Source organism: Staurois parvus, unplaced genomic scaffold (assembly GCF_062004578.1).
Source record: "Staurois parvus isolate SC_StPar_1 unplaced genomic scaffold, SC_StPar_1.0 ptg000392l, whole genome shotgun sequence".
NCBI lineage: Eukaryota > Metazoa > Chordata > Amphibia > Anura > Ranidae > Staurois > Staurois parvus.
The window spans coordinates 6,076,127-6,103,237 of record NW_028318188.1 but is presented as its reverse complement, the minus strand read 5'-3'; the positions used below and the strand labels follow the sequence as shown (position 1 = coordinate 6,103,237).

The 27,111-nt window shown below is 44.4% G+C and overlaps 1 protein-coding gene across 1 annotated transcript; it reads left to right on the top strand.

Moving 5' to 3' along the window:
* Positions 1 to 677: 677 nt before the first annotated feature.
* On the top strand, positions 678 to 27,111 carry BTF3 (basic transcription factor 3). Its single transcript, XM_089686180.1, has 6 exons — positions 678 to 833; positions 13,070 to 13,138; positions 14,121 to 14,234; positions 17,393 to 17,594; positions 23,484 to 23,540; positions 26,379 to 27,111. The coding sequence occupies exons 1-6, from the start codon at positions 696 to 698 to the stop codon at positions 26,423 to 26,425; spliced, it is 627 nt and encodes a 208-aa protein (XP_089542306.1). The 5' UTR covers positions 678 to 695; the 3' UTR covers positions 26,426 to 27,111.

Below are 27,111 nucleotides of genomic sequence, written 5' to 3'. Positions count from 1 at the left end.
CCTGACCCTGCACTGTGTATCTACTCCTGACCACTGCACTGTGTATGTACTCCTGACCACTGCACTCTTTCTGTACTTAATCTTGCATTCTGTGTGTACTTACTCCTGCACTGTGTGTGCTTACTCTTGACCCATGCACGGTGTGTACTTACTCCTGACCCATGCACGGTGTGTACTTACTCCTGACCCATGCACGGTGTGTACTTACTCCTGACCCCTGCACTCTGCATACTCACTCCTGACCCATGCCTGGAGTGTACTTTCTCCTGACCCCTGCACTCTTTGCGTACTCACTCCTGACCCCTGCACTGTGCGTGCTTACTCCTCACCCATGCCTGGAGTGTACTCACTCCTGACCCCTGCACTCTTTGCGTACTCACTCCTGACCCCTGCACTCAGCTCCTTGTAATGCAAGCCATGTGAAGCACACTAACATATTATGAGATGACTTAGCAGCTGGAAACTTTTCCTGTTTTAACAAGTTTCTACCCTAAGTGGTCAGCAGTGCATTCCCCGGACACACGTCTATGCGGAGGAGATCAGGAACACGAGGAAGAGATCTCCACCCCTCTCCGTGCTCCCCCCGAGCCAGGTACAGTGCCCAACCTCCTCCTGATCACACTATCCCACCAGACACATGGGGCAGCCATTAGAGGCGACACTGGGCACAGCACGTGGGTAGCGGCGCGGGTCACATGGTCCAGCGTCACTTCCTGCCCGTCCTCTTGGCTTCCACCTTGCTCCCCGCGTGTGTGCGCGTTCTGTGCCGCCGCTTCCCGGATACCTTTAAACCCGCTGTGTACCCACAAACACCCGCTTGCAGGCTACGGAAGGTGAGGAGGGGCGGGGCTCTTCCGGCTGGGCTCGGGGAAGGAGGGGGTCTGTGGTGAAGGGACCTCAATTTTACATCAGGGCTCGGCGTGTGTTCTCTACAACCGGCCTAGCCCGTCTATGGTGTGGGGACGGGGGAGCAGTGCTGCCCATAATGTGTGTTGTCTGGGCGCTGGACTGATCCGGGGATTGTCCGTATGTGGGGTGTATGACTGGGACGGGGATACAGGAGCAGGGGGACGAGGACCGAGAGACAGGAGTAGGGGGACGAGGACCGAGAGACAGATAGGAGCGGGGGGGGGGACGAGGACCGAGAGAGAGAGACAGGAGCGGGGGGGACGAGGACCGAGAGAGAGAGAGACAGGAGCGGGGGGGGGGGGGGCGAGGACCGAGAGAGAGAGACAGGAGCGGGGGGGGGGGGGCGAGGACCGAGAGAGAGAGACAGGAGCGGGGGGGGGGACGAGGACCGAGAGAGAGAGACAGGAGCGGGGGGGGGGGACGAGGACCGAGAGAGAGAGACAGGAGCGGGGGGGACGAGGACCGAGAGAGAGAGAGACAGGAGCGGGGGGGACGAGGACCGAGAGAGAGACAGGAGCGGGGGGGACGAGGACCGAGAGAGAGACAGGAGCGGGGGGGACGAGGACCTAGAGAGAGAGACAGGAGGGGGGTGGCGAGGACCTAGAGAGAGACGGAGGGGGGGCGAGGACCTAGAGAGAGACGGAGGGGGGGAGCGAGGACCCAGCGAGAGAGACAGGAGCAGGGGGGACGAGGACCGAGGGAGAGAGACAGGAGCAGGGGGACGAGGACCGAGGGAGAGAGACAGGAGCAGGGGGGACGAGGACCGAGGGAGAGAGACAGGAGCAGGGGGGACGAGGACCGAGGGAGAGAGACAGGAGCAGGGGGGACGAGGACCGAGGGAGAGAGACGGGGGGGGCGAGGACCTAGAGAGAGACAGGAGGGGGGGCGCGGCGGAGGACCTAGAGAGAGACAGGAGCGGGGGGCGAGGACCTAGAGAGAGACAGGAGCGGGGGGGGGGAGAGGACATAGAGAGACAGGAGCGGGGGGGGCAAGGACCGAGAGAGAGAGACAGGAGCAGGGGGGACGAGGACCGAGAGAGAGAGACAGGAGCGGGGTGACGAGGACCGAGAGAGAGACAGACAGGAGCGGGGGGGCGAGGTCCGAGAGAGACAGACAGGAGCGGGGGGGACGAGGACCGAGAGAGAGAGAGAGACAGGAGGGGGGGGCGAGGACCTAGAGAGAGAAACAGGAGGGGGGGGCGAGGACCTAGAGAGAGAGACAGGAGGGGGGTGGCGAGGACCTAGAGAGAGACGGAGGGGGGGCGAGGGCCGAGCGAGAGAGACAGGAGCAGGGGGGACGAGGACCGAGAGAGAGAGAGACAGGAGCAGGGGGGGCGAGGACCGAGAGAGAGAGACAGGAGCGGGGGGACGAGGACCGAGGGAGAGAGACAGGAGCGGGGGGACGAGGACCGAGAGAGAGAGACAGGAGCGGGGGGGCGAGGACCGAGAGAGACAGACAGGAGCGGGGGGGACGAGGACCGAGAGAGAGAGACAGGAGCGGGGGGACGAGGACCGAGAGAGAGAGACAGGAGCGGGGGGACGAGGACCGAGAGAGAGAGACAGGAGCGGGGGGGACGAGGACCGAGAGAGAGAGACAGGAGCGGGGGGACGAGGACCTAGAGAGAGAGACAGGAGGGGGGGCGAGGACCTAGAGAGAGAGACAGGAGGGGGGGCGAGGACCTAGAGAGAGAGACAGGAGGGGGGTGGCGAGGACCTAGAGAGAGACAGGAGGGGGGGCGAGGACCGAGGGAGAGAGACAGGAGCAGGGGGGACGAGGACCGAGGGAGAGAGACAGGAGGGGGGGCGAGGACCGAGGGAGAGAGACAGGAGCGGGGGGACGAGGACCGAGAGAGAGAGACAGGAGCGGGGGGGACGAGGACCGAGAGAGAGAGACAGGAGCGGGGGGGACGAGGACCGAGAGAGAGAGACAGGAGCGGGGGGGACGAGGACCGAGAGAGAGAGACAGGAGCGGGGGGGACGAGGACCTAGAGAGAGAGACAGGAGGGGGGGCGAGGACCTAGAGAGAGAGACAGGAGGGGGGGCGAGGACCTAGAGAGAGAGACAGGAGGGGGGTGGCGAGGACCTAGAGAGAGACAGGAGGGGGGGCGAGGACCGAGGGAGAGAGACAGGAGCAGGGGGGACGAGGACCGAGGGAGAGAGACAGGAGCAGGGGGGACGAGGACCGAGGGAGAGAGACAGGAGCAGGGGGGACGAGGACCGAGGGAGAGAGACAGGAGCAGGGGGGACGAGGACCGAGGGAGAGAGACGGGGGGGCGAGGACCTAGAGAGAGACAGGAGCGGGGGGGGAGAGGACATAGAGAGACAGGAGCGGGGGGGGGGCGAGGACCTAGAGAGAGACAGAAGGGGGCGAGGACCTAGAGAGAGACACAGAAGGGGGGGTCGAGGACCTAGAGGGAGACAGGAGTGGGGGGGGGGGGGGCAAGGACCTAGAAAGAGACAGGAGCGGGGGGGGGGGGGGAGGTCAATGGTCAAGAGATGACAGGAGCAGGGGGCTGAGTGTCGGGAGGTGCTTCCAGCAGTCCATGGCTCCTGTGCTGATGGCTAATGGGGGAGTGACATCATCTTGATCATGTGCACAGGAGTCAGTCTTTCCGGCACAGCCAGGATGCACCTGAAATGCAGATGTATGGGGACACAGCCACTCCTAATTTGACAGGTAAGTGGCCCAAAATGCACACTGCCTGACAGGGGCCACTTGCTGGTCATATTAGGATGAGTGGCTGTGTCCCCATACATTGACATGGGCTCACACGGTCCTAAGTACCTGTGTGAGACATAAAGTGGAATTAAACTGCAGGATCTTCCCCTCCACCTTCCAGCCATGTGGCATTTCCATCCCTCTCTGGCCGCTGTCATCTCACTGAAGATGAATGCAGATCAGGTGAAACTCAACCAGAAGGCACTTCAATCCATTGCAAGAGGGTCTCTTTGTGAGATGTCAGCTGCTCTGTAACAGTGGGATCATTCCAGAATGTATGTGATGTCCCATTCTCCTCGGGCCATGGCAGTGAGATGGGGAGGAGTTCTAGTGGAACTAAATGTGAAAAAAAGAACAAGCAGGCGTTTTATAGTAGAAGAGAAATGCAATATCTCTTCTATAATGTACACTTGGCTGCCTGTTCACAGTTCTCTACGGAATGCACACTAAGCTGCGCATGCACAGCCCAGTTTACATTCTGCCACACTGCCACTGTGCAGGAATAACTGAACGCATGCGTGGGAGTGACCTCATCCCTCAGGCTAATCCAAATAGCCGAAGACTGGTATCTGAGTAGAAGATTCCACTAATTGGACATTGTAGGTGCTGGAGCAAAGGTAAATATTTATGCCTTTAGTTCTGCTTTAACCCCAACAGTACGCAAATATGCAGCCTCCCTGGAATGGGCTTTTGTTTGTGTGGGGCGCATATTTGTGTTTGTGCTGGGAATGCACCACACAACACACTCGTAGTGAAAAAACCGGGGTCTCACCAGGAGCCCCAGGTCCCATACTAACAATCGGGACCCAGAAATTCCCAGTTCTGGATCACCTTATTGCTGTGATAGCCTTGATTGGCTCACAGTGATCAGTCACTGTGAACCCCCTCCTGTGTTTTCTCTCTCTCTCTGAATAAAGGGGAGAGATACATTGGGGTTGGTTTACTAAAGGTAAATATACTGTGCACTGCAAGTGCATTTGCTTTATATCTGAGGGGAAGCTCTGATATGAGCCGAAGCTGTGCTGATTTTTTTGTCCTCCAATCAAGTGCAAGCAAAAATTGTTTTTTATTTCCTTTTTCTTCATTTTTTCTTTTCCTTGATTAAGGATTAAAAAAAATGTTTTTAACTTTGTATCAGTGTCACTATGTTTTAGGTAGGCTAAAAAAAAATGCACACCATTGTTTCTGAGCTGCACTACGGATACATTGAACAAGCAACATACAGTGCCTTATTCATACCGCTTGAAATTTTCCAAATTTTTATCATGTTACAACCAAAAACGTAAATGTATTTTATTTGGATTTTATGTGATAAACCAACACAAAGTGGCACATAATTCTCAATTGGAAGGAAAATGATAAATTGTTTTCAAAATGTTTTACAAATATCTGAAAAGTGTGGAGTGCATTTGTATTCAGCCCCCTTTACTCTGATACCCCAACTAAAATCTAGTTTAACCAATTGCCTTCAGAAGTCACCTAATTATTAGAGGCCACCAGTGTGTAATGTGTCTCAGTATAAATACAGCTGTTCTGTGAAGCCCTCAGAGGTTTGTTAGAGAACATTCGTAAACAAACAGCATCATGAAGGCCAAGAAACACACCAGACAGGTCAGGGATAAAGTTGTGGAGATATCTAAAGCTGGGTTGGGTTATAAAAAAATATCCCAAGCTTTGAACATCTCACAGAGCACTGTTCAATCCATCATCTGAAAATGGAAAGCGTACGGCACAACTGCAAACCTACCAAGACATGTCCATCCACCTAAACTGACAGGCCGGGCAAGGAGAGCATTAATCAGAGAAGCAGTCAAGAGACCCATGGTAAGTCTGGAGGAGCTACAGAAATCCATAGCTCAGGTGGGAGAATCTGTCCACAGGACAACTATTAGTCGTGAACTCCACAAATCTGGCCTTTATGGAAGAGTGACAATAAGAAAGCCATAAGAAGTCTCATTTGCCGTTTGTGGGAAGCCATGTGGGGGACACAGCAAACATGTAGAAGAAGGTGCTCTGGTCAGATGAGACCAAAAATGAACTTTTTGGTCTAAAGGCAAAATGCCATGTGTGGTGAAAAACTAACACTGCACATCACCCTGAACACACCATCCCCAACTTGAAACGTGGTGGCAACATCATGTTGTGGGAATGTTTTTCTTCAGCAGGGACAGGGAAGCTGGTCAGAGTTGATGGGAAGATGGATGGGGCCAAATACAGGGCAATCTTAGAAGTAAGCCTGTTAGAGTCTGCAAAAGACTTGAGACTGGGGTGGAGGTTCACCTTCCAGCAGGACAACGACCCTAAACATACAGCCAGACAATGGGATGGCTTAGAATAACGCATATTCATGTGTTAGATTGGCTCAGTCAAAATCCAGACCTAAATCCAATTGAGAATCTGTGGCAAGACTTGAAAATTGCTGTTCAGACACTCTTCATCCAATCTGACAGAGCTTGGGCTATTTTGCAAAGAATAGGCCAACGTTTCACTCTCTGTATGTGCAAAACTGGTAGAGACATCCCCAAAAAGACTTGCAGCTGTAATTGCAGCCAAAGGTGGTTCTACAAAGTATTGACTCAGGGGGCTGAATACAAATGCACGCTACACTTTTCACGTATTTATTTGTAAAACAATTTTGAAAACCATTTGTCATTTTCCTTCCACTTCACAATTGTGTCACTGTGTGTTGGTCTATCACATAAAATCCCAATAAAAAACATTTATGTTTTCAGTTGTAACATGATAAAATGTGGAAAATTTCAAGGGGTATGAATACTTTTTCAAGGCAGTGTACACATGATATTGCTACAATTGCTGAGAACAGAAGAATTTATTTTTGGTTGTTCTTTGGTGGTAGCTTATGGTAGTAGCAAGAAATATACAACTACATTTTTTTTTAACTATTTTGGGCCAGTTTTCCTTTGATAATAGTAAAAAAAAAAATAAATCAGGAGATATCCGTTAACATTTACCACCAAAAGAGCCCAATTTGTCCTAAAAAAAAAAAAGGTATAATCCACATGGATACACAAGTTGTGGTGATATGTACGGTTTTACTTTCTCGTGTCAAAGTTGCAAAATTGTGCTTGGGCATTAACATTTCCTTTACCCTTAGCGGGAAGGGGTTACATATAAATCAAACATTGTTCTTTGCGGGTATATTTTACTCCTAGTAACATCAGAAGGGACCAGACAGTATTTGGGGGACCCTGCATTTTACTGCAAGGTCTGTTAATTAGCATTGATGGGGAAATGGAGTGATTTCTCAGATTCAGACCATGGGGCTGAATGAGAGAAATCTTAGTGTATGGCTAGACTAAAGCTGGATAAATATATTGAGTTTATTTTTCTTTCAACCAGCAGGGTTTAATGGGGAAAAAAACTCACAGATCAGCACAAGTGATGCGGATGCAGGGATCTCTCCTGTTCTGCCTTTGTATTCCAACAACAGGGACTTCTGTTAAAGCGGAGCTCCAGTCCCCATAATCCGTAATCTTTTTTGGTAGAATTGTTAGAATTTAAGATTTGAATAGTGTCATTAATGTGTTCCTTCTTTCTTTAACCACTTGCCCTCCAGTGGATTTACCCCCCTTCCGGTCCTGGCCATATTTTGCGATATGGCACTGCATTACTTTAACTGACAATTGCACAGTCATACAACGCTGCACATAAATGAAACTTTTTTCTTTCGGTGGTATTTGATCACCTCTGCTTTTGTATTTCTTGCACTATAAACAAAAAAAAAGACTATTTTGGGGGAAAAAACAATATTTTTGACTTTGCTATAAAACATATCCAATAAAAAAAATTGAAAAATCAAATTTCTTCATAAATTTAGGCCAAAATGCTATGTCTTTGCAAAAAAAAAACAAATCCCAATACGTGTAAATTGGTTTACGTGAAAGTTATAGCTGGTAATGGCGGCAATCAGCGACTTATAGCAGGACGGCAGCTGGCATTCTGACACTGGGTGGGAATTAACGGCCACTGACATCCCCAGTGACACCAATACAGTGATCAATGCTAATAAAAAGCACTGACACACTACTAATGACATTGGGCGGGAAGGGGGTTAACATCTGTGGTGATCAAAGGGTTAACTGTGTTGTGTTTTTCTAGGGAGACATGCTGATTTGTATCTCTGCTATACAAAGAGATACATAACAGCATGTCCATGCTGACAGAGAGACCTGTGTTTACACAAAGGTCTCTCCCCTGTCAGCTTTCCCTGATGATCATTGAGTGCTGGCTGGGAATCGCAAGCCGGGACCCGGTGATTGACATCTAAAGCTGCCAATAGCGGCGCGTGTTCCTCTGCCTGGAAATGCAAATTGCACATGTCTGTGTGTGTGTGTGTGTGTGTGTATATATATATATATATATATATATATGATATGATATGATTTTGCGCAGCCCTGCCACCCTATAGCGGTACTTCTATAGGGTGGAGGGCAAGTGGTTAAAATCTAACCTGATCTCGGAAGCAGGCAGGGTCCATTTAGGTTGTTTGCATCTGAAGCCTGCTTGTGTTTATTTCTGGGATTCAGTGCAGCTCAGCATGCTCCTCTCCATCTCGCGCATGCGCAGTAATGACACTGCGCAGCGAAGTTTCTTCATGACAGGTTGCCATAGCAATGGCGACCTCAGCTGAAGTTCTCAGTTATGGCAAGCTCTCCCGATCACGTCATTTCCGGTCATAAAATAACGGGAGATTTCAGCATTAGGTAATTCCCATGGACTCCTGGGATAGATGACGCAGGAGCTGGACAGGAAGTGCCACATGCACAGCTCTAGATAAGGTATTTACAAAAAAAAAAAAAAGATACTAGCCAATTATAAATGCACTGCAGATAACGATGTAGATGAAAGGAAATTGTAAAAATGAGTGGAACTCTGCTTTAAACAGCATATACACACTGGCTGAAATTAGGGATGCCCCGATATGTTGGAAGCATCCCTATGTATGTATGTATCGGCCAAAAAAGTCTTATCGGCGTTTTGCCAATAGGGAAAAAGGTGCCAATAATGACCACCAATAAACGCACAATTTTACCCCTGATTTTGCTGTGATTTTATCACATTTAGGGTGCATTTTTCATAGGTCATGTAACTAAAAAAAAAACAAACTCAACGTGTACATTTTTTTTTTTCTTCTCTTGGCCAACTTGTTCCTGAACAATATACGTGATTTTGCGCACCCATGCTGCCCTGTAGCAGTATATCTGCAATAGGGCGGTCGGGAAGCGGTTAAAGGAGAAGTTCATCAGAACCAGATCGCTGGTGCCATGCAGGACTCCTGTCAGTGTATCTCTGGGCTCAAACACAAGAATCAATGAACCGCCACAGTGCTCAACACCATGGTAGTTCTTTGAGAATTACAAGCTGACAGCCACAATGGCTGTCGGAACTTATAGTTTTCCCATTCACAAAATACTGTAAATGAGTGCACAGCCAGTCGGGTGGGCAGAAACCCGCACTGCCACATTTTTTAAAAATTGTGACAGAGGGGGAAGATGATCCCCTGCTGTCACAGCGGTGGCCGATCCTTTTTGTTACATGTTACACCTTAAATATGGATGTAATGTGTACGAAAGGTTAACTTATCCTTTACGCCTTAAAGTATATGCTCCTGTTCAATCTGCACTGTACAGCCCCTAATAAGCCATTAAACCACTTACTGTTATACTTAAAAGATCACTAAAATAGAATTATTATTGGCTCACAAAAAAAAAAAAAAGGTAAAAAATACTTTTAGCTCACACTGTCAGACTAGAACCCTTGTCTGGCTCACAATATTACACATCTAGAAGCTGTGTGACAGATGGCCACACCTGTTATTAAAAGTATCTTATTAAAATGCTATTAGTGTAACTACTTGGTTTTGACTTGTATCGGCCTCATGTTTTTCTTTGCACAGTAGCACTCTTGACAGAAAAAGGGAGGGGCAGACCTAGTAGCTTATCAGATGTGCTGCATGTAAATGTGCTGACAGGTGGAGGAAAGAAAGTGATGAGCTCAACCTACTGCTCCATCACTGACTGATCACACTGTTATTTAACTGCATTGGAGATACACTATATTGCCAAAAGTATTGGGACGCCTGCCTTTCCACACACATGAACTTTAATGGCCTCCCAGTATTAGTCCGTAGGGTTCAATATTGAGTTGGCCCATCCTTTGCAGCTATAACAGCTTCAACTCTTCTGGGAAGGCTGTCCACAAGGTTTAGGAGTGTGTCTATGGGAATGTTTGACCGTTCTTCCAGAAGTGCATTTGTGAGGTCAGGCTCTGATGTCAGATGAGAAGACCCGGCTCACAGTCTCCACTCTAATTCATCCCAAAGGTGTTCTACCGGGTTGAGGTCAGGACTCTGTGCAGGCCAGTCAAGTTCCTCCACCAAACTCACTCATCCATGTCTTTATGGACCTTGCTTGGTGCACTGGTGTGCAGGCATATTGGAACAGGAAGGGGCCGTCCCCAAACTGTTCCCACAAAGTTGGCAGCAGGAAATTGTCCAAAATGTCGCCTTAAGAGTTCCCTTCACTGGAACTAAGGGGCCAAGCCCAACCCCTGAAAAACAATCCCCCCCTCCACCAAACTTTACACTTGGCACAATGCAGTCAGGTGAGTACCGTTCTCCTGGCAACCGCCAATCCCAGACATGTTAATTGGATTGCTAGGCAGGTAAGCATGATTCATCACTCTAGAGCACGTGTCTCTACTGCTCTAGAGTCCAGTGGCAACATGCTTTACACCACGGCATCCGACGCTTTTAATTGCACTTGGTGATGTAAGGCTTGGATGCAGCTGCTCGGCCATGGAAATCCATTCCATGAAACTCTGTACACACTGTTGTGCTAATCTGAAGGCCACACAATGTTTGGAGGTCTTTAGCTTTTGACTCTGCAGACAGTTAGCAACTTCTGTGCGCTTCAGCATGCGCTGACCCTGCGTTGTCATTTTATGTGGCCTACCACTTCATGGCTGAGTTGCTGTTCCCAGTTGCTTCCACTTTGTTATAATACCACTAATAGCTGACCGTGGAATATTTATTAGCAAAGAAATTTCACGGCTGGAATTATTGCACAGGTGGCAACCTATCACGGTACCACGCTTGAATTCACTGAGCTCCTGAGAGCGACCCATTCTTTCACAAATGTTTATAGAAGCCGCCTGCATACCTAGGTGCTTAATTTTATACCCCTGTGGCTATGGAGGGGATTGACACACCTGAAACCAATGATTTGGAGGGCTGGCCCAATGCTTTTGGCAATATAGTGTATGTTGGGTGACTAGACTGGCTATGCGATCAGTCAGCACAGTTTGAATCTCAGGGCTGTCTGGACAGAGATACAAATACTTAGGATGATAAAATGGCAAATACATGTGTATTTAACTTTATATTTAGTTACTTTCCTGGAGTTCAGCATGCTTTTTTTTTCAGAAATAATGCATTTGTAGATCCTTGGCTTACATACCTAAGTTACTAACGCTGACCATACATTGCTTAGTTTTTTTGTTGTGTGGTTTTTGTTTTTTGTTTTTTTGTTTTTTTTTGCAGCCAGTGGGCTGAACAGACAAAAATTCTCCATCTCCACATTGAGTGGATGGAGAAATCCTCCCAGCTGTGTCATTGTGGGGACTCTCCTGCTGTCAATACACTGATCAGCCCTGCAGCCCATTGGTTGTATGCACTGATCGAGCATTTTGTTTTTCCCCCCAACAAGCTCATTCAAGAAAAATCTATTGGTAGATCAACTTCTCGTGTATGGGAATGGCTTTACATGGGTAGAAACTTGGCTGAACCAGCTGAATTGTGATCTATGTGTGTTCAGCTTTAGTATGGTTTCACTTTTTGCAGATTTGCATGAAAATGTATCTCAAGAAACATTAGCACCTGTTGTCTAACCAGATCTTAAAAATAGTTTTTACATTTTAAACCTTTTTTACAAGCTATTTTTACCATAGCAGGTTGAAATGTATGTAGCTTCTGAAATATGAGCAGGTCTTGACATCATGGATCCTCTTCTCCATCTACACAACTCCTCCCTTGGCCAGCTGATAAACTCCCAAGGCTTCAACTACCATCTCTATGCTGATTACACACAAATTATCTCTCTACCCCTCACCTCACCCCCTCAGTCTCCAATCGCATCACCAGCCTACTAAGTGACATATTGGACTGGATGTCACTCCATTTCCTCAAACTCAACCTTTCCAAAACTGAACTCCTAGTATTCCCCCCCTCCCTTATTATATCACGCCTTGGCTACTGTAACTCCCTCCTCACTGGCCTACCTCATCCCAGGCTATCCCCTCTCCAGTCCATCATGAATGCTGCCGCCAGACTCATTCACCTTACTAACCGCTCTGTATCTGCCAATCCCTCCACTGGCTCCCAATTTCTCAACGGATAAAATTCAAAACACTGACGTACAAAGCTGTTCATAACACTGCCCCAAATTACATAGCCGATCTTGTCTCTAAATATCGCCCAAACCGTACTCTCTGCTCCTCGCAAGACCTCTTACTGTCTAGCTCCCTTGTCTCCTCCTCCCTTGCCCGTCTCCAGGATTTCTCAAGGGCTTCACCCATCCTCTGGAACTCCCTACTCCAATCTATCAGGCTATCGCCTACTCTACTCACTTTTAGGCGTACTCTGAAAACCCATCTCTTCAGGGAAGCCTATGCTGCCCTCAGCTAATACTGGAATCTTCTACTCTTCCTACCACTCCATCCCCCACAGCTAATTATCTCTTGTACCACTATCCCCTCCCTCCTAGATTGTAAGCTCCAAGGAGCAGGGCCCTCCTATCCCTCTTGTATTGAACTGTATTGTTACTGTACTGTCTACCTCCATAATGTAAAGCGCTGAGCAAACTGACAGTGCTATATAAGTCCTGTATAATAATAATTGGATCCCCAATTTTATTTTGGTTAATCCTTCCTCCACGTCAATGCAGCCTTTACAAGCCTTTGTTTTCATTCTTCCATATGTAGTAGTAACCTTTTGTTTGAATGCTGTGGACACTGTGTCAATTTCTTCTCCAATTATGGATGATGGACTACTTTTAAAGTGGCCTTACCCCCCACAAAGTTACTTGAAAACATGTATACTTACCTTTCCAGAGGCCCTTATCTTCAAGCTGCTGCTCGCTTGCCTCCTCAGGTATTTTCTACTTCTGGATGTGTGGAATATCTGATTACCCACTGTGTGCAGTTTCTTTCCAAGGCTTTGTAAGTCCTGCAGTGGTTTACCAGCCAGTGAGAGAAGAGTGTATATTGTTGGATGGGTTATGTGATCCCACTGGAATTTTTTTTATTTTTTTTATCTGTACTTTCCAAGGCTGGCAGTCCAAAGTAAAATTGTTACCCAATTGTCAGAATATTGTATGTATTAAAAATCGAACCATTACAGTGCGGTTTTAAATTTTTGCTTTAGATGAAGGAAACAATCATGAATCAAGAAAAGTTAGCCAAACTGCAAGCACAAGTGCGAATTGGTGGAAAGGTAAGCTCCTTTTCTTTCTGTTTTACGTTATAGAAATACAGTGCATCCTAAACACCTTAGTTATGGTTCTAGATATCACGTTTCCCTGCTTGTAATTGGTCCTTTGATTTCCCTTTTAAAGCAGGTAAAATATTTGTCGTTTTTTTTTTTTTCCTGCATGTAAAGCCGGGAAATGGTACAATCTAGTAGGGGGGGGAGGATATTGAAGAGGGATACTGTTTTATCCGTAACATGACCATAGTACTCTGATAAGCCAGTCTATCTGATAGGATAGACATATACTTTCATAAGGAACTTATTCATCTGCTCACTCTACAGTTTTCTTAGTAAATGCAAAACTGACTGTAATGCTCCCTATGTAAAGTGCTGTGCAAACTGTTGGCTATATATATATATATATATATATATATATATATATATATCCTGTATAATAATAATATTTTCACCAATTTCAGCTTTTATCAGAGATGTCTGTTAGTTTTGGTGATGGGTACATAGACGAATATACTTTACAGAGAATTGCAAAAAAATTGCACAATTGTTCAGTTCATGTATCCCAATTTACAGGATAACTGTGCAATCCTGCCCACTAGTACTTATCCAGTTTCTTTGTATTGAAGACTAGCAAGACAACCTATGCAATTCTCCACCAGTCAAATAAACGGTTCTGTTAAATCTGTATATGCTTCTTAATATCAGATGTTTATCTCAAGTCCTTTTGGGGTAACCAATTATTGTTCTACTGAAGTGCATTTTGCTGTCTGCTGACTATAATGGGACCCATATTAGAATGTAATCCAAGTGGGCATGTTCACCACCATCAAACAATGTCCACCAAACCAATGCATCTCTCTAGGTTTGTAGTACTAGAAATTTATATAAGTTATACTTGGAAAAATAAGCTTTGTTGATATGAGACTGAGCTGTGTTGCTTCAAAGTTAAAAACTCTTCACATTTTTTTATTCTTCCACCCTTTTTAAGGGGACGGCCCGCAGAAAGAAGAAGGTTGTCCACAGAACAGCTACTGCAGATGATAAGAAACTACAGTTCTCGTTGAAAAAGCTGGGTGTGAATAACATCTCTGGCATAGAAGAGGTGAGTCCTTTAGAACTGGAACTATGAAACTATGTGGAGTTCATTACTGCCAATCTTTGCAACATTGCCCACACAATCGGCTACAAATGTCAGTGCAGTCAGTGATGGAAGCATTAAAAGACTGGGTAATACTATTTGTTATGTCGCTACAGAAACCATGCAACAAGTGCTTTGACTTGGGCCATTTGAGGTATCCTTAACTGCGGGAGCAGATAGGTCCCTCACCCTTTTTACTCATGTCTTCCTAAGTGTAGGGTATTAAATTCTTTCTAGTGCGTAGGTCCATCTTTTTTTTTTTTTTCCCTTTTTAAGGTTGTTTTTTTATTGGTAACTACCAAGACCATGTACATTTGTAGCATAGTATGTGCTTCATTCCTGGTATCTGTTAGGTGCTACTGAATGGGTTTCTCAATCTGGGTGACCTAGTGCACTGGCTGAGCTCTTCCAAGAACACTCGGCTACAAATATTAGCCATAATTGGCCACCTCAGTCAAGGAAATTAAGGCATGGTCTGGGATTATAATGATAATGGTGGAAGGACTTCATTGCTTACAGTTCAGTTTTATATCCTCAGTAACACTTCTGCGGCAAGGCAGTGTAACAGCCAGAGAGATTCCAAATAATTCATAAAAAAATGTCTGGTACATTTTTTTTTTTTTGCACACAAAGATCCACATATGTTTGTTGAAATCTTCCCTTTAAAGTGAACAAGCAAATATACAGTCAGGTCCATAAATATTGGGACATCAACACAATTCTAACATTTTTGGCTCTATACACCACCACAATGGCTTTGAAATGAAATGAACAAGATGTGCTTTAACTGCAGACTGTCATCTTTAATTTGTGGGTATTCACATCCAAATCAGGTGAACGGTGTAGGAATTACAACAGTTTGCATATGTGCCTCCCACTTGTTAAGGGACCAAACGTAATGGAACAGAATAATAATCCTAAATCAAACTTTCACTTTTTAATACTTGGTTGCAAATCCTTTGCAGTCAATTACAGCCTGAAGTCTGGAACGCATAGACATCACCAGATGCTGGGTTTCATCCCTGGTAACGCTCTGCCAGGCCTCTACTGCAACTGTCTTCCGTTCCTGCTTGTTCTTGGGGCATTTTGTTCTTGGGGCATGCTTTGGGTCATTGTCCATCTGCACTGTGAAGAGGTGTCCAATGAGTTGTGAAGCATTTGGCTGAATATGAGCAGATACTATTGCCCGAAACACTTCAGAATTTATCCTGCTGCTTTTGTCAGCAGTCATATCATCAATAAATACAAGAGAACCAGTTCCATTGGCAGCCATACATGCCCACGCCATGACACTACCACCACCATGCTTCACTGATGAGGTGGTATGCTTAGGATCATGAGCAGTTCCTTTCCTTCTCCATACTCTTCTCTCCCCATCACTCTGGTACAAGTTGATCTTGGTCTCATCTGTCCATAGGATGTTGTTCCAGAACTGTGAAGGCTTTTTTAGATGTCGTTTGGCAAACTCTAATCTGGCCTTCCTGTTTTTGAGGCTCACCAATGGTTTCCATCTTGTGGTGAACCCTCTGTATTCACTCTGGTGAAGTCTTCTCTTGATTGTTGACTTTGACACACATACACCTACTTCCTGGAGAGTGTTCTTGATCTGGCCAACTGTTGTGAAGGGTGTTTTCTTCACCAGGGAAAGAATTCTTCGGTCATCCACCACAGTTGTTTTCCGTGGTCTTCCGGGTCTTTTGGTGCTGCTGAGCTCACTGGTGCGTTCCTTCTTTTTAAGAATGTTCCAAACAGTTGTTTTGGTCACACCTAATGTTTTTGCTATCTCTCTGATGGGTTTGTTTTGTTTTTTTAGCCTAATGATGGCTTGCTTCACTGATAGTGACAGCTCTTTGGATCTCATCTTGAGAGTTGACAGCAACAGATTCCAAATGCAAATAGCACACTTGAAATAAACTCTGGACCTTTTATCTGCTCATTGTAATTGGGATAATGAGGGAATAACACACACCTGGCCATGGAACAGCTGAGAAGCCAATTGTCCCATTACTTTTGGTCCCTTAACAAGTCGGAGGCACATATGCAAACTGTTGTAATTCCTACACCGTTCACCTGATTTGGATGTAAATACCCTCAAATTAAAGCTGACAGTCTGCAGTTAAAGCACATCTTGTTCGTTTCATTTCAAATCCATTGTGGTGGTGTATAGAGCCAAAAATGTTAGAATTGTGTCGATGTCCCAATATTTATGGACCTGACTGTATGATTCCACTCTAAATGGTGTATGCTAACAATAGCCAGAAAAGAGATTTGATATAATTCCTACAACTGTTTTGTGTACTCAGTAGCTATAATAAAAGTAAATGAGTATAAAGTACAATTAGATACTGGAGATGCTCCAGGATCCCTGCTGTACTGCTAATTTGTTCAAAAGTTGGCATTTGGTCATGTGACTCCTTAAAGTGGTTCTAAAGGCTAGATCTTTTTTGCCTTAAGAATTGCTTGCATTAAAGCCCTACTTCAGGCAAATAAAAAGTTTTCCCATGCATTACATGGGTCAACTGCTCATTTTGTCTAGGGTGCAGGAGAAAATTTATACTTGCCTGATCCTTCATTCCACCACAAAACTGCTCCCCCACAGTCCAGCAGTGGACTGTTCCTGGTATGTGGAGCCTGCTCAGGGTTTGATGTCCACAACTCAAGACTGCTGGAGGGGGGGAGTGCTGGAAGGATTAAGTAAATCTTTATAGTCTCCCCTAGAAGTAAACGAGCAGTTAGCCCCACTGCATTGAAAAACGTTTTTGCTCAGCAATCGTATCGCCCCCCCAATACTTTCCTGAATTCTCACTCAATCCATTGCTGTGCCTGTCTGTAGCAGCTTTCTTCCCTCCCCCTGCTCTCCCAGGCTTTGCTGAGGCAGTAGGCGCCATTGCTTCCTGCTGGTGTCAATCAAATCCTGTGAGGAGGGTGAAGCCGAGCTGCTCTGTCTGTTAATGGATGCGTTTGGGAACTAGACCGTTTCATAACTCTTAACAGCTGACACATCCACAAGTATGCACTAGAGACACAGGGATCTAGAGCACACCATTTATATAAATGTATAATACACACTAATAGGCTGAGGACATTTGTTTTATACTCCTATTTCTTGATTGTCTTTTTAGGTCAATATGTTTACAAACCAAGGGACGGTAATACACTTTAACAATCCCAAAGTTCAGGCTTCCTTGGCTGCCAACACCTTCACCATTACAGGTCACGCTGAGACCAAACAGCTCACAGAGATGTTGCCCAGTATCTTGAACCAGCTTGGAGCAGACAGCCTCACCAGCCTGCGAAGACTTGCAGAGGCCCTGCCGAAACAATGTAAGTGAATGGAGCATTTAATGCGAGAGGTTATGACGAAACTGATTGCACGTCTGTAAAATGCTTGGCTTGAATGTCTACAAACCTTCTGATAAACACAAAATGGCTGTTTAACTGGCTGCTGTTTAGCTTTCACTTTGTTTCTAAAGTGAACAAATCCCAGTCCAAACACAGAAGGCAGCCAGGAAACTAGCATTAAAAGAGATCAGCAAATGGATGCTTATACTGTATTTCTTAATGGGTTTCCCTTGATATTGGCTGTAGTTTGCTTGTTACCAAAAGGCTATAGCTCTCTTTGGTTAGAGAAAACAGCAAACGCTTACTTTAAACACTACTTTTGGTTCTGTAGGCCAGTGTTTGTTAGGGTTCTGTTTCCAAATTCTCTATAGACAAACTCCTATTTTTATTTGTTTTAAATTCACAGTAGTTGGCAGCATAAGCTGTTGGCACATACTGATTGCTGCAGCCTTCTGTATAAGCCTTTCTTACATAGGTGCACTCCTTCCGACCCCCAGATGAGTGCATGAGTCTGCTTGTAGGACATTGCGTTTGGGAGGAAGTAGAATAACTGTGTGAGGCTTTGAGGGTCACTAGAAGTTCTGTAGCAGCTGGCATATGCTGACAACGTATATTATGTGCTTACCACTCCGCTTTTTATAATACAGGCAGTCCTTGAGTTATGAGCATTGGAGTTATGAAGGACTCCTACTTGTGAACAGAGGGAGAAACAAGAAGTGAGAGGAAATTTTCCCCTAGAAAGGGAAATTCACTCCTGTAAGAGTTATCATGGGAAAAAGGTTTCTCCACTGAAGGTTTGCCATTCCTTGTTTTCACGACAACCCAAAATTTTCAAAATCCAATTGTCACAGGGACAGAAAGTGAGGTGAAATCTTCTGAACAAAAGCACAGACAGCAAAACAAATATTACAGGGGTTTTACCCTTCCCTATGCTATCCAAAAAAAAAAGTAGTCATTTTTTTGGCTGGAGCTACGCTTAAAAGCCTGTTCCAACTTGCATACAAATTCAACTTGAGAACAAACCTACAGACCTTATTGTGTTCATAACCCAGGAACTGACTGTAGATTTTTAGATTTTGACGTGTTCTTTGAATTTGGGCAAAATAGTTGATATGGTTATCCATTGCTGCCAGCTTCCTCAAGGAAATATGGGAGAGTGAGACCGTGCATCACGAACTTCTGTGTGCCCATAGTGCTAGGTATATCCAGAATTCCCATCCTGACAGCACAGGAGCCACCTGTTTTTTTTTTGTTTTGTTTTTTTTTTAAATGTAACGTGTTCAGTTTTTAACAGATTATTGTTCAATCACAACAATACAAATTATAATTTGTAGTTGGCTTAGTATCTTTTAGACATTGATTCATTTTTTGCGGTTCACTTGGCTAAACTAATTCACTCAAGTTATGACCAAGAATTGAATAAAAATAAAGCCAACAAATTGATTTATTTTCACATCATGTTGTCTGGTGCTCATTGGTAAAGCCAAACCGCTCTTGATTATTGAATATGGATATTGGTTTAAAGATTTGGGGATCATGATAATACTATTGTATAGGAAAGGGGTATTAAATTAACATTCATGGAGGTCAGGTCGCTAAAATTTATTTCCAGCTGTGCTGTGGATTGAATCTCAAGCTTGTGCTATGAGTCAGAAAGATTGTAGTCCTTGTAGGTCTGTCAAGTTCCACCATCATAGTGCACCTATAGATCCAATTAACCACTTCCTGCCTGGCCAATAGGAAAATGCCGGGCGGGACTCTCGTCAATCCGGGTGTGCGTCATATTACGTCCTTCCTGGATTGTGCCTTGCGTGTGCCCGCAGGGCTGCGCTTTGGCGAGATCTGTCACCGTCTGCATACTGTGGGCACAGCCGATGACAGATCTGTGTACCGGCCCGTTGCCAGTACCAATCACAGCAGGTCACATAACAGTTGTAAACAATGGATGGCTTCGTTTCATGCCATCTATTGTATACAATTGTCACTAGCTGTGATCCGTCACAGTGATCATATGCACGGACTGGGCCAATCACAGCCCATCTGTGTTATGTGATTAGTCGTGGCCAATCACTGCTAATCACAACAAAAATACCTGATACAATCGATTTCATTCCGTTAAATGCTTGCTTATAGCAAAGAAAGTCTTTGATATAAGCAATATTGTGGAAAAAATAAATACTGATCGCTTCCCCAAAGTGGCACAATGTTACTATGATAACATTGTACTACTTTTGAGTCATAGTGTAATATGAAAAGAAAATAGTAAAAAGAAAAACATTTAATAAAATAAAAAAAACACTTTTTTTTTTTTTTTTTGTACTGTCACCAGTCAGTGTCCCTGATCACCACCACACCAGTTATGACGTTGTACTGCACTGGTGACTAGCAACCAATGACTGCTGAGCAGCAGGGATCTCGTGCTGCAGACTGGCAGTCTGGATCTGCGAATTAGTGAAGGCTGATATGGGATACAGTTAACCTCTTTGCATACACTTTTCATAGCATCCTTTTATAATCCTGTTTTTATCCAGGTCCATTATCAATTTAAAAAAAAATAGCAATACTTGGCTTTTATTAATTCTTGTAATAGTTTTTCACAGATCTTATTTCACGATCCTAATATAATAAAGATGTAGCTTAATATAAATCTACCTTCATTGGTATGATACATGTGGGCCATAGATCAGATCATTCCAGAACCTTTGATCGAAAATGACTGCAAATAAAAAGCACAATCGCTTATTCTTCCCATAAATTGCACTTCATTTTGTGAAAGCTGTTGTGGTTTTTTTTTTTTTTTGGCTTTATGTACTTTCACTAATGCTGTGATGCCATTGTGTAGAACGACTGCATCATTTTTTATTGAAAGACCAACTAAGCATTTAAGCAGTATTAAAACAAAAAAACAGGATTTATTATATTGCAGCTTTCCAAATCTTGGATGTGATGGCTGCATTAGTTTTTCTTTTTTAGGCTTTCTTCCCTTTTTTTGTTTTCCTGCTGATCTGGCCAGTAAGTCTGTTATTTCAAAAGCACAAACTCTCCTTCAGATATTCGTTGAGTGCTGGGAAAACCATTTTAGCACTGACAGGGGTGTGTGTACAATGATCAGCTTACATTTATTCATGTAAAACCTTTATCCCAAAAGAGAACTATTGCTGTAACTGCAGTGTGAGCTGGAGTTTGGCATCAATTTGTTAAGTGTATTTAAAGTACAAGTTCATCTTTAAAAAAATTTTTTTTTTTTTGCAGGTACAAAAGTGCATTTATTATTTTATTAGGAGTCTGTAAAGCATTGCTCATTTAGTAACATGTTACACCCTGGCTAGGGGTGTAACCTGGTATGAAAAGTGATGTTATCCTTTAAAACTGCTAGTCCATTCAACTCTCCCCCAGATGAACAATGCTTCTGTCCAAAGGTGCCACCCTGTGCTCCTTCATCCAGAGCGGGGGGCGCTCTAATACAGGAGGTGTGTTACTGGCCAGATTACAAGGGTGAAAACAGGAAAAAAAGCTAATGCAGCCACCAAATCTAAGGCTGCATCCACACTTCAGTGTTTTGTAGCTCGAAGCTCCAAAAAAGCTCAAACTTTAAAAATCAATTTTTCTCTATGGTGCCTGTTCGGCGATCAGATGTGAACAGGCACCATAGAGAACAATTTAGTTTTATAAGTGAACTTTTTTGGAGCTTCGAGCTTCAAGCTACAAAACACTCGTGTGAATGCAGCCTAAGGAAGCTGCAATACATTCCATATCCTTAAAGCAGTATTAAACCCAAAACCAAAAATGTAAAAGATGCATTCTGAAAAACTTATACGTTTTTGCCCACCCAAAAAATATTTTAGCCAAGTAGCCGGTCTAGTGGGATAGATGACCCACTACTGGCTTCAGAAGATCCTTTACTTATTCATGAACTGTACTGGCTTCCTATAAGTTTTGGTCTCTAGCGGTGAAATCTGCTTTTGTTCCTTCTTGCCTGAAGATGTGTCCGTTCTTCCTTTAACCACTTGCCTACCAGGCACTTATACCCCTTCCTTACCAGGCCAATTTTCAGCTTTCAGCGCTGCCGCACTTTGATTGACAATTGCGCGGTCATGCAAGATTGTACCCATATGAAATTTTGATCATTTTTTTCTCACAAATAGAGCTTTCTTTTGGTGGTATTTAATCGCCACTGGGCGCTTTACTTTTTGCGCTATAAATTAAAAAATGTGCAAAAAATTAAAAAAAAAAAAAAAAAGTTTATTTGTTTCTTTTATAAAATTTTTCAAACAGGTATTTTTTCTCCTTCACTGATTTGCGTTGATGAGGCGGCACTGATGGGCACTGATAGGCGGCACTGATGGGCACTGATAGGCAGCACTAAAGGGCACTGATAGGCAGTACTAATGAGGTGGCACAGATAGGCGGCACTGATAGACAGCACTAATTAGGGGTCACGGATAGGCGGCACTGATAGGCGGCACGGATAGGCGGCACGGATAGGCGGCACGGATAGGCGGCACGGATAGGCGGCACGGATAGGCGGCACTGATAGGTGACACCGATGATGGGTACTGATAGACGGCACTGACTGGCATCACTTCTGGGCACTGACTGGCGGCACTGGCTGGCTCAACCCCTGGGCACTGGTGGGCGGCACTGGTGGGCGGCACTGGTGGGCGGCACTGGTGGGCGGCACTGGTGGGCGGCACTGGTGGGCGGGCACATGTAGGTGGCACTTCTGGGCACAGGTAGGTGGCACAGGTGGGGGCACTGCTGGGCACAGGTGGGGGCACTGCTGGGAACGGGTGGGCGGGGCTAGTGGGCGCACTGCTGGGCGGAACTTGCGGGTGTCACTGCTGGGCACCGATCATCAGGGCACTGATCATCAGTGCCCTGATGATCGGTGCCGATCCCCGCTCTGACAACTGCCGGTTCTCGGCAGTACTTTCCTCACGATCTGACAGCGTGAGGAAAGTGCAGCCGAGAACCGGCACTTGCATTTCCCTGTGATCAGCGTGTCATTGGACACCGCTGATCACGTGGTAAAAGGCCGGTGGGATCGGCCTTTCACCACATCACGTGATCAGCTGTGTCCGTAGGACACAGCGATCACGGAGATCGCCGGGTGCGCGCCCCCTGGGGCGCGCAGGAGAGCGCGTTCTGGGAGGACGTCATATGACGTCCACTCAGAACTGGCCGGCCGCGGTGAAGCCGTCATTCGGCTATGCGCGGTCGGCAAGAGGTTAATGTTTCCTCTACACTGCATGTATTTTAGAGTGAATGGTATAACAAAAGCCGTTTTTTTTATAGTTTTGGATGCAGTAGAGAGGGGTTAAAACAAGCTGCCAAAGTCGCTGTCTGGTAAGATAACGTTCCAACTCCTGTTCCAGAGATGCGACAGAAGAATATCTGACAAAGTGAGAATTCCCCTCTTGGAGCAGTTGCCCCTGGAACAGGTGTCCGCATTGGAAGATGACTGCTTATAGGAACAAGTCTAAAATCTTGGATTTCTTCCTTGCTGTTTTTTCAGTACAGAGAGGTTAATCTCTTCAGTAAGGACACAGACACAAATTACAAATTGACAGAAGGTCTAATCCTTCCCCACCCCACACTGTCTAAAACGAAAGTTTTCTTACAGATGCTTTAAATAAGCATTTTTAAATGATATTTCTGTAAGGACTGTTCATGTTTCTGTGCTGCTGCCTGGTAACATCCATGGTACATTTTCCAGAGGAATGCTATTGTGTCGTATAAAAAAAAAAAGGCAATGTGCAGAACGCAAGCAAAATGCAGTTTTGCCAATTTTAAATTTTAGTATTTTGGGAGAGAGATTTATATTAGTAAAGTACTGTCTTGTGTTGACAATTGGCCTTTTTTTTATTTTAGCTGTAGATGGTAAAGCACCGCTCGCCACCGGGGAGGAAGAAGATGATGAAGTTCCTGGTACGTTTTTAGATCTTGCCATCACAAATGTTGATATCAAGAATTTTTCTGTAATGATTTGAATGCACTCCACCCCAAGAGTAATTATAGGGGAATAGACCATAGTGATTTGTGGAGTGCAGTTTGATACTGGATTTGTTTTTAAAGCTGAACTCCAGACAGGTGAAGAAAAAAGTTAATAACATAGATTGTTAAAGTGTATGTTGCCCTAAAATGTAGTATTTCAGATGTGTCTTTTCAAGTAGACCTGTGCAATTGTAACTTTATTTGCTAAGAAATACTTAGTATTCCTGCCAGCCCCACTTCCTCCCTATTGCAGTATGACCATGCCAAATACCGAAACCGATTTAAGCTAGCGTGATCAGTTTGCATACCAATTCTTTTTTTCTTGGAGCAACAGGATTTTCTGCTTACGGCATGCCTGTAACCTTCGTAGGCTGTTTAGTAGTAGTGCACCAAAATGAAAATTCTGGACCGAAACCAAAAATTCAGGATGCATTTGGCCGAAAACCGAAATGGCCAGTTTTTTTTTTTTTTTTGTGTACCTCGGTTTATGAATTTAATGTGTTCTCCGTGACGATTTGTATTGAAAAATTTGTAAACCGAAACGTTTCCCATAGGAATGCATTGAAAACCAATTAATCCGTTCCGGAGATCAGAAAAAAGTTTGTGGAAAAAAAAAAGCTGTCACTATAGGTCAGTGCCGGTTTTTAAATGTAATTACTGGCTTTTTTTTTCTTCACTATAGCTCAGAGAATCAGCTGTCACTTTCCCCCCAGCAGAAAGAGTTTCCTTATTGTTTCATTTAACTTGGGGAAATAAACTAATGCTAATTCCGAACAATTTTCATACGAAAATCGGACCTAAGAATAATCGGCCAATTTTCACTCTGTTAGTGGGGCAATGGCATCGGCTGATTTTTTTTGTGGTTCCTCCCCATTTCGTTTATTGGGCATGTTGGAAAATGTGTGAAAAACGACTGATTTTCTAAATCATTGGTGGCCGATTTTTGACCCATCTATGGCCTGCATAAGTTTTCTTTCCGTTTGTTTCCCGAGATAAAAGAAACAAAGTATCCTTTAGCTCCGGGGAAAGTGACCGCTAATTCTGTGAGCTATAGTGAGGAAAAAGAAAAGTCAGCAATTGCATTTAAAAATCGGCACCGACATACGCTTCGTATTGCGAAAAAAATTAAATTTGTAAACCGAGACATTATTTTCAATGGATTTTCATTCATAAACCGAAAATTACGTTAACAGAGGCGTTCGTAAACCGAGGTACACCTGTAACTGTTCAGCTTTTTAATTAGTATCCTTAAGATTTTAAATGAATATGAATTTATTTTCAGAACCTTTTCGGCCAATAGGCTGCTTTCACCCTTAGTTTTTTTTTTTTGTTTTTTGCATTTTTTTCAATTTTTGATGAAAAAATAACAAACAAAGTGTCAAAATACAAAATCCACTGCAAAACGGTCAAAAGATGTTGCATTTTTTATGCGTTTTAATCTGCCCAGTGACAAGTTGGCCCAAAAAATTCAAAACGCAAAGCGCATCAAAACGTACTTGCAAAAACACAAAACTGACAAAATGCAAAACTGCATTGGTGTGAACCAAGCCTGAAATGCGTTGAAAACTCATAAAACGCACATGTTGAGTCACATGACCAATGAAAAACTCACCCTAAACATGGTAAAATCACAGCCAAAATTGCACATTTCAGTGCCGTTATTGCCATTTTTTTTTCCTATTGGCAAAATGCTGATAACACTGTTTTCAGCCAGTACATTTCAGCTGCTGGTATATCGGTGCATCCCTACTGTTTAGTCACCATGCGACCACCCATGATTGACAGCAGCTCCCAGCAAGATAATATGACCCTTCAGGGATGTGCACACAGGGGAGCATTCTTCCCCATTGTGTGTGATGTAATTCCCTGCCTGTTATGTACACACATACCCTGCTAGGAGAGACAGGAACTGAATGTGGCTGTGTAGAAAATTAGAATTTGTTTTTTGTTTTTTTTTAACCAAAGAAAATGATTACCGTAAAATATTACTATGTACTGTTTTACAATGGACTTTTCTGTTGCCTAACTGACTTGGTATCAGTCTCTTGCAGTCTGAATAAAGCTAAGTGCAGACTGGGGGAGGATTGAGAAGCAGCACGGTCAGTTCATGTGCTGACGTGAACAGGAGTAGGAGAGAGCAGAGTGACAAGAGGAGCTCAGTGTGCTGCTTCTCCTTCACAGGCCAAGGATGGGGATGGAGAGGAGACCTATCTCAGGGCTGGCAGAACTGTATAAACCTCAGAGCTAGATGGACAGATGTACAAGTCCTTTTGGCAGACAAAACCGCTCTAAAATATGTATTTCAGTTGGGCTTTAAACTGTTTGCCTGCCAGCGTTAATGTGTTTTTGATTTTTTTGTGTGAGCGGCAATTTAGAACCTAACTAAGCTACTCCCACCTCCTTTCTAAACCTATTTTATCTACCTGCTTATTCTGAAGTCACTCTGGTCTGGTCATATGACCTCTCCAGCACTGATTTCAATGTAGAGGTGAGATCACCAACAATGGCTGCAGGACCTGTGTGATTTCACCTATAGGCTTACAATGGGGCATCCCTGGTCGGCTGTCCCTCTGCCCTGAAGCCGGCACTGAAAGCACCCTCCACTTCCGTAAGTGTACAGACAGATCTTTCCTTTTACACGGGAGATAAAATAGGCTTAAAGCTGGTGGTGGGGGATTAGATTTAGGCTTAATTAGGGTTTGACTTGCCTTCCATTTTAATTCAAAAGTGGATTTTGCCTGTATTTATTTAATTTATTTTTATTTTTTTCAGAACTGGTTGAGAACTTTGATGAAGCCTCAAAGAATGAATCCGTCTAAACTGAAACCACTATGGAGCTTAATAAGCTGAACAGAGCTGCTATTTTATATTGTGACTTAACTATTTGTGCTTTGTTTCTGACCTGATGAGATTAAAGTCGAATTCCTTTAATATGCCCAATATGTAGCAGCTCGCTTCAGTCACTTTCTGTGCAGACCCCTTGCGGCCAAGCCGAACTGAAGACAACTAGAAATAAATATTGATCATACGATAAACTTGACTAAGGTGTGTGTTTAGTGTTCTGTATCGTTCATGGGATTGGCTGATATCCCAATGAGCACCATGGCTTATTTACTCTCTGCAAACATTTTTGGCGTTGGACATGGCATAATATTGACACTGTAGTTATTCCAACATCAATACATGGGTATTGTGTATCTTCTTGATTCTTTGCAGAGATAAAGGCACAGCAAAAAAGTTACACCGATCTGTCGATTGTACAGTATAGTGTCTCTCTGAGACACAAAATGCATATGAAAGCAAATTCATACTTTAAGACCTAAGCTAATGCTAAAAACAGGTAAAGTGCAACCTTCTATATAAAAAATAATGGTTTCCATATAGAATCGGTTATTAAAACTGAGGCTTATTTTGGGTGCCTAGATTACAGACAATGTGTGTGCCAAAGTCTGAAACATACAAATGTTAACATATACAACACAATAAATGCATTATGTGAACTAAA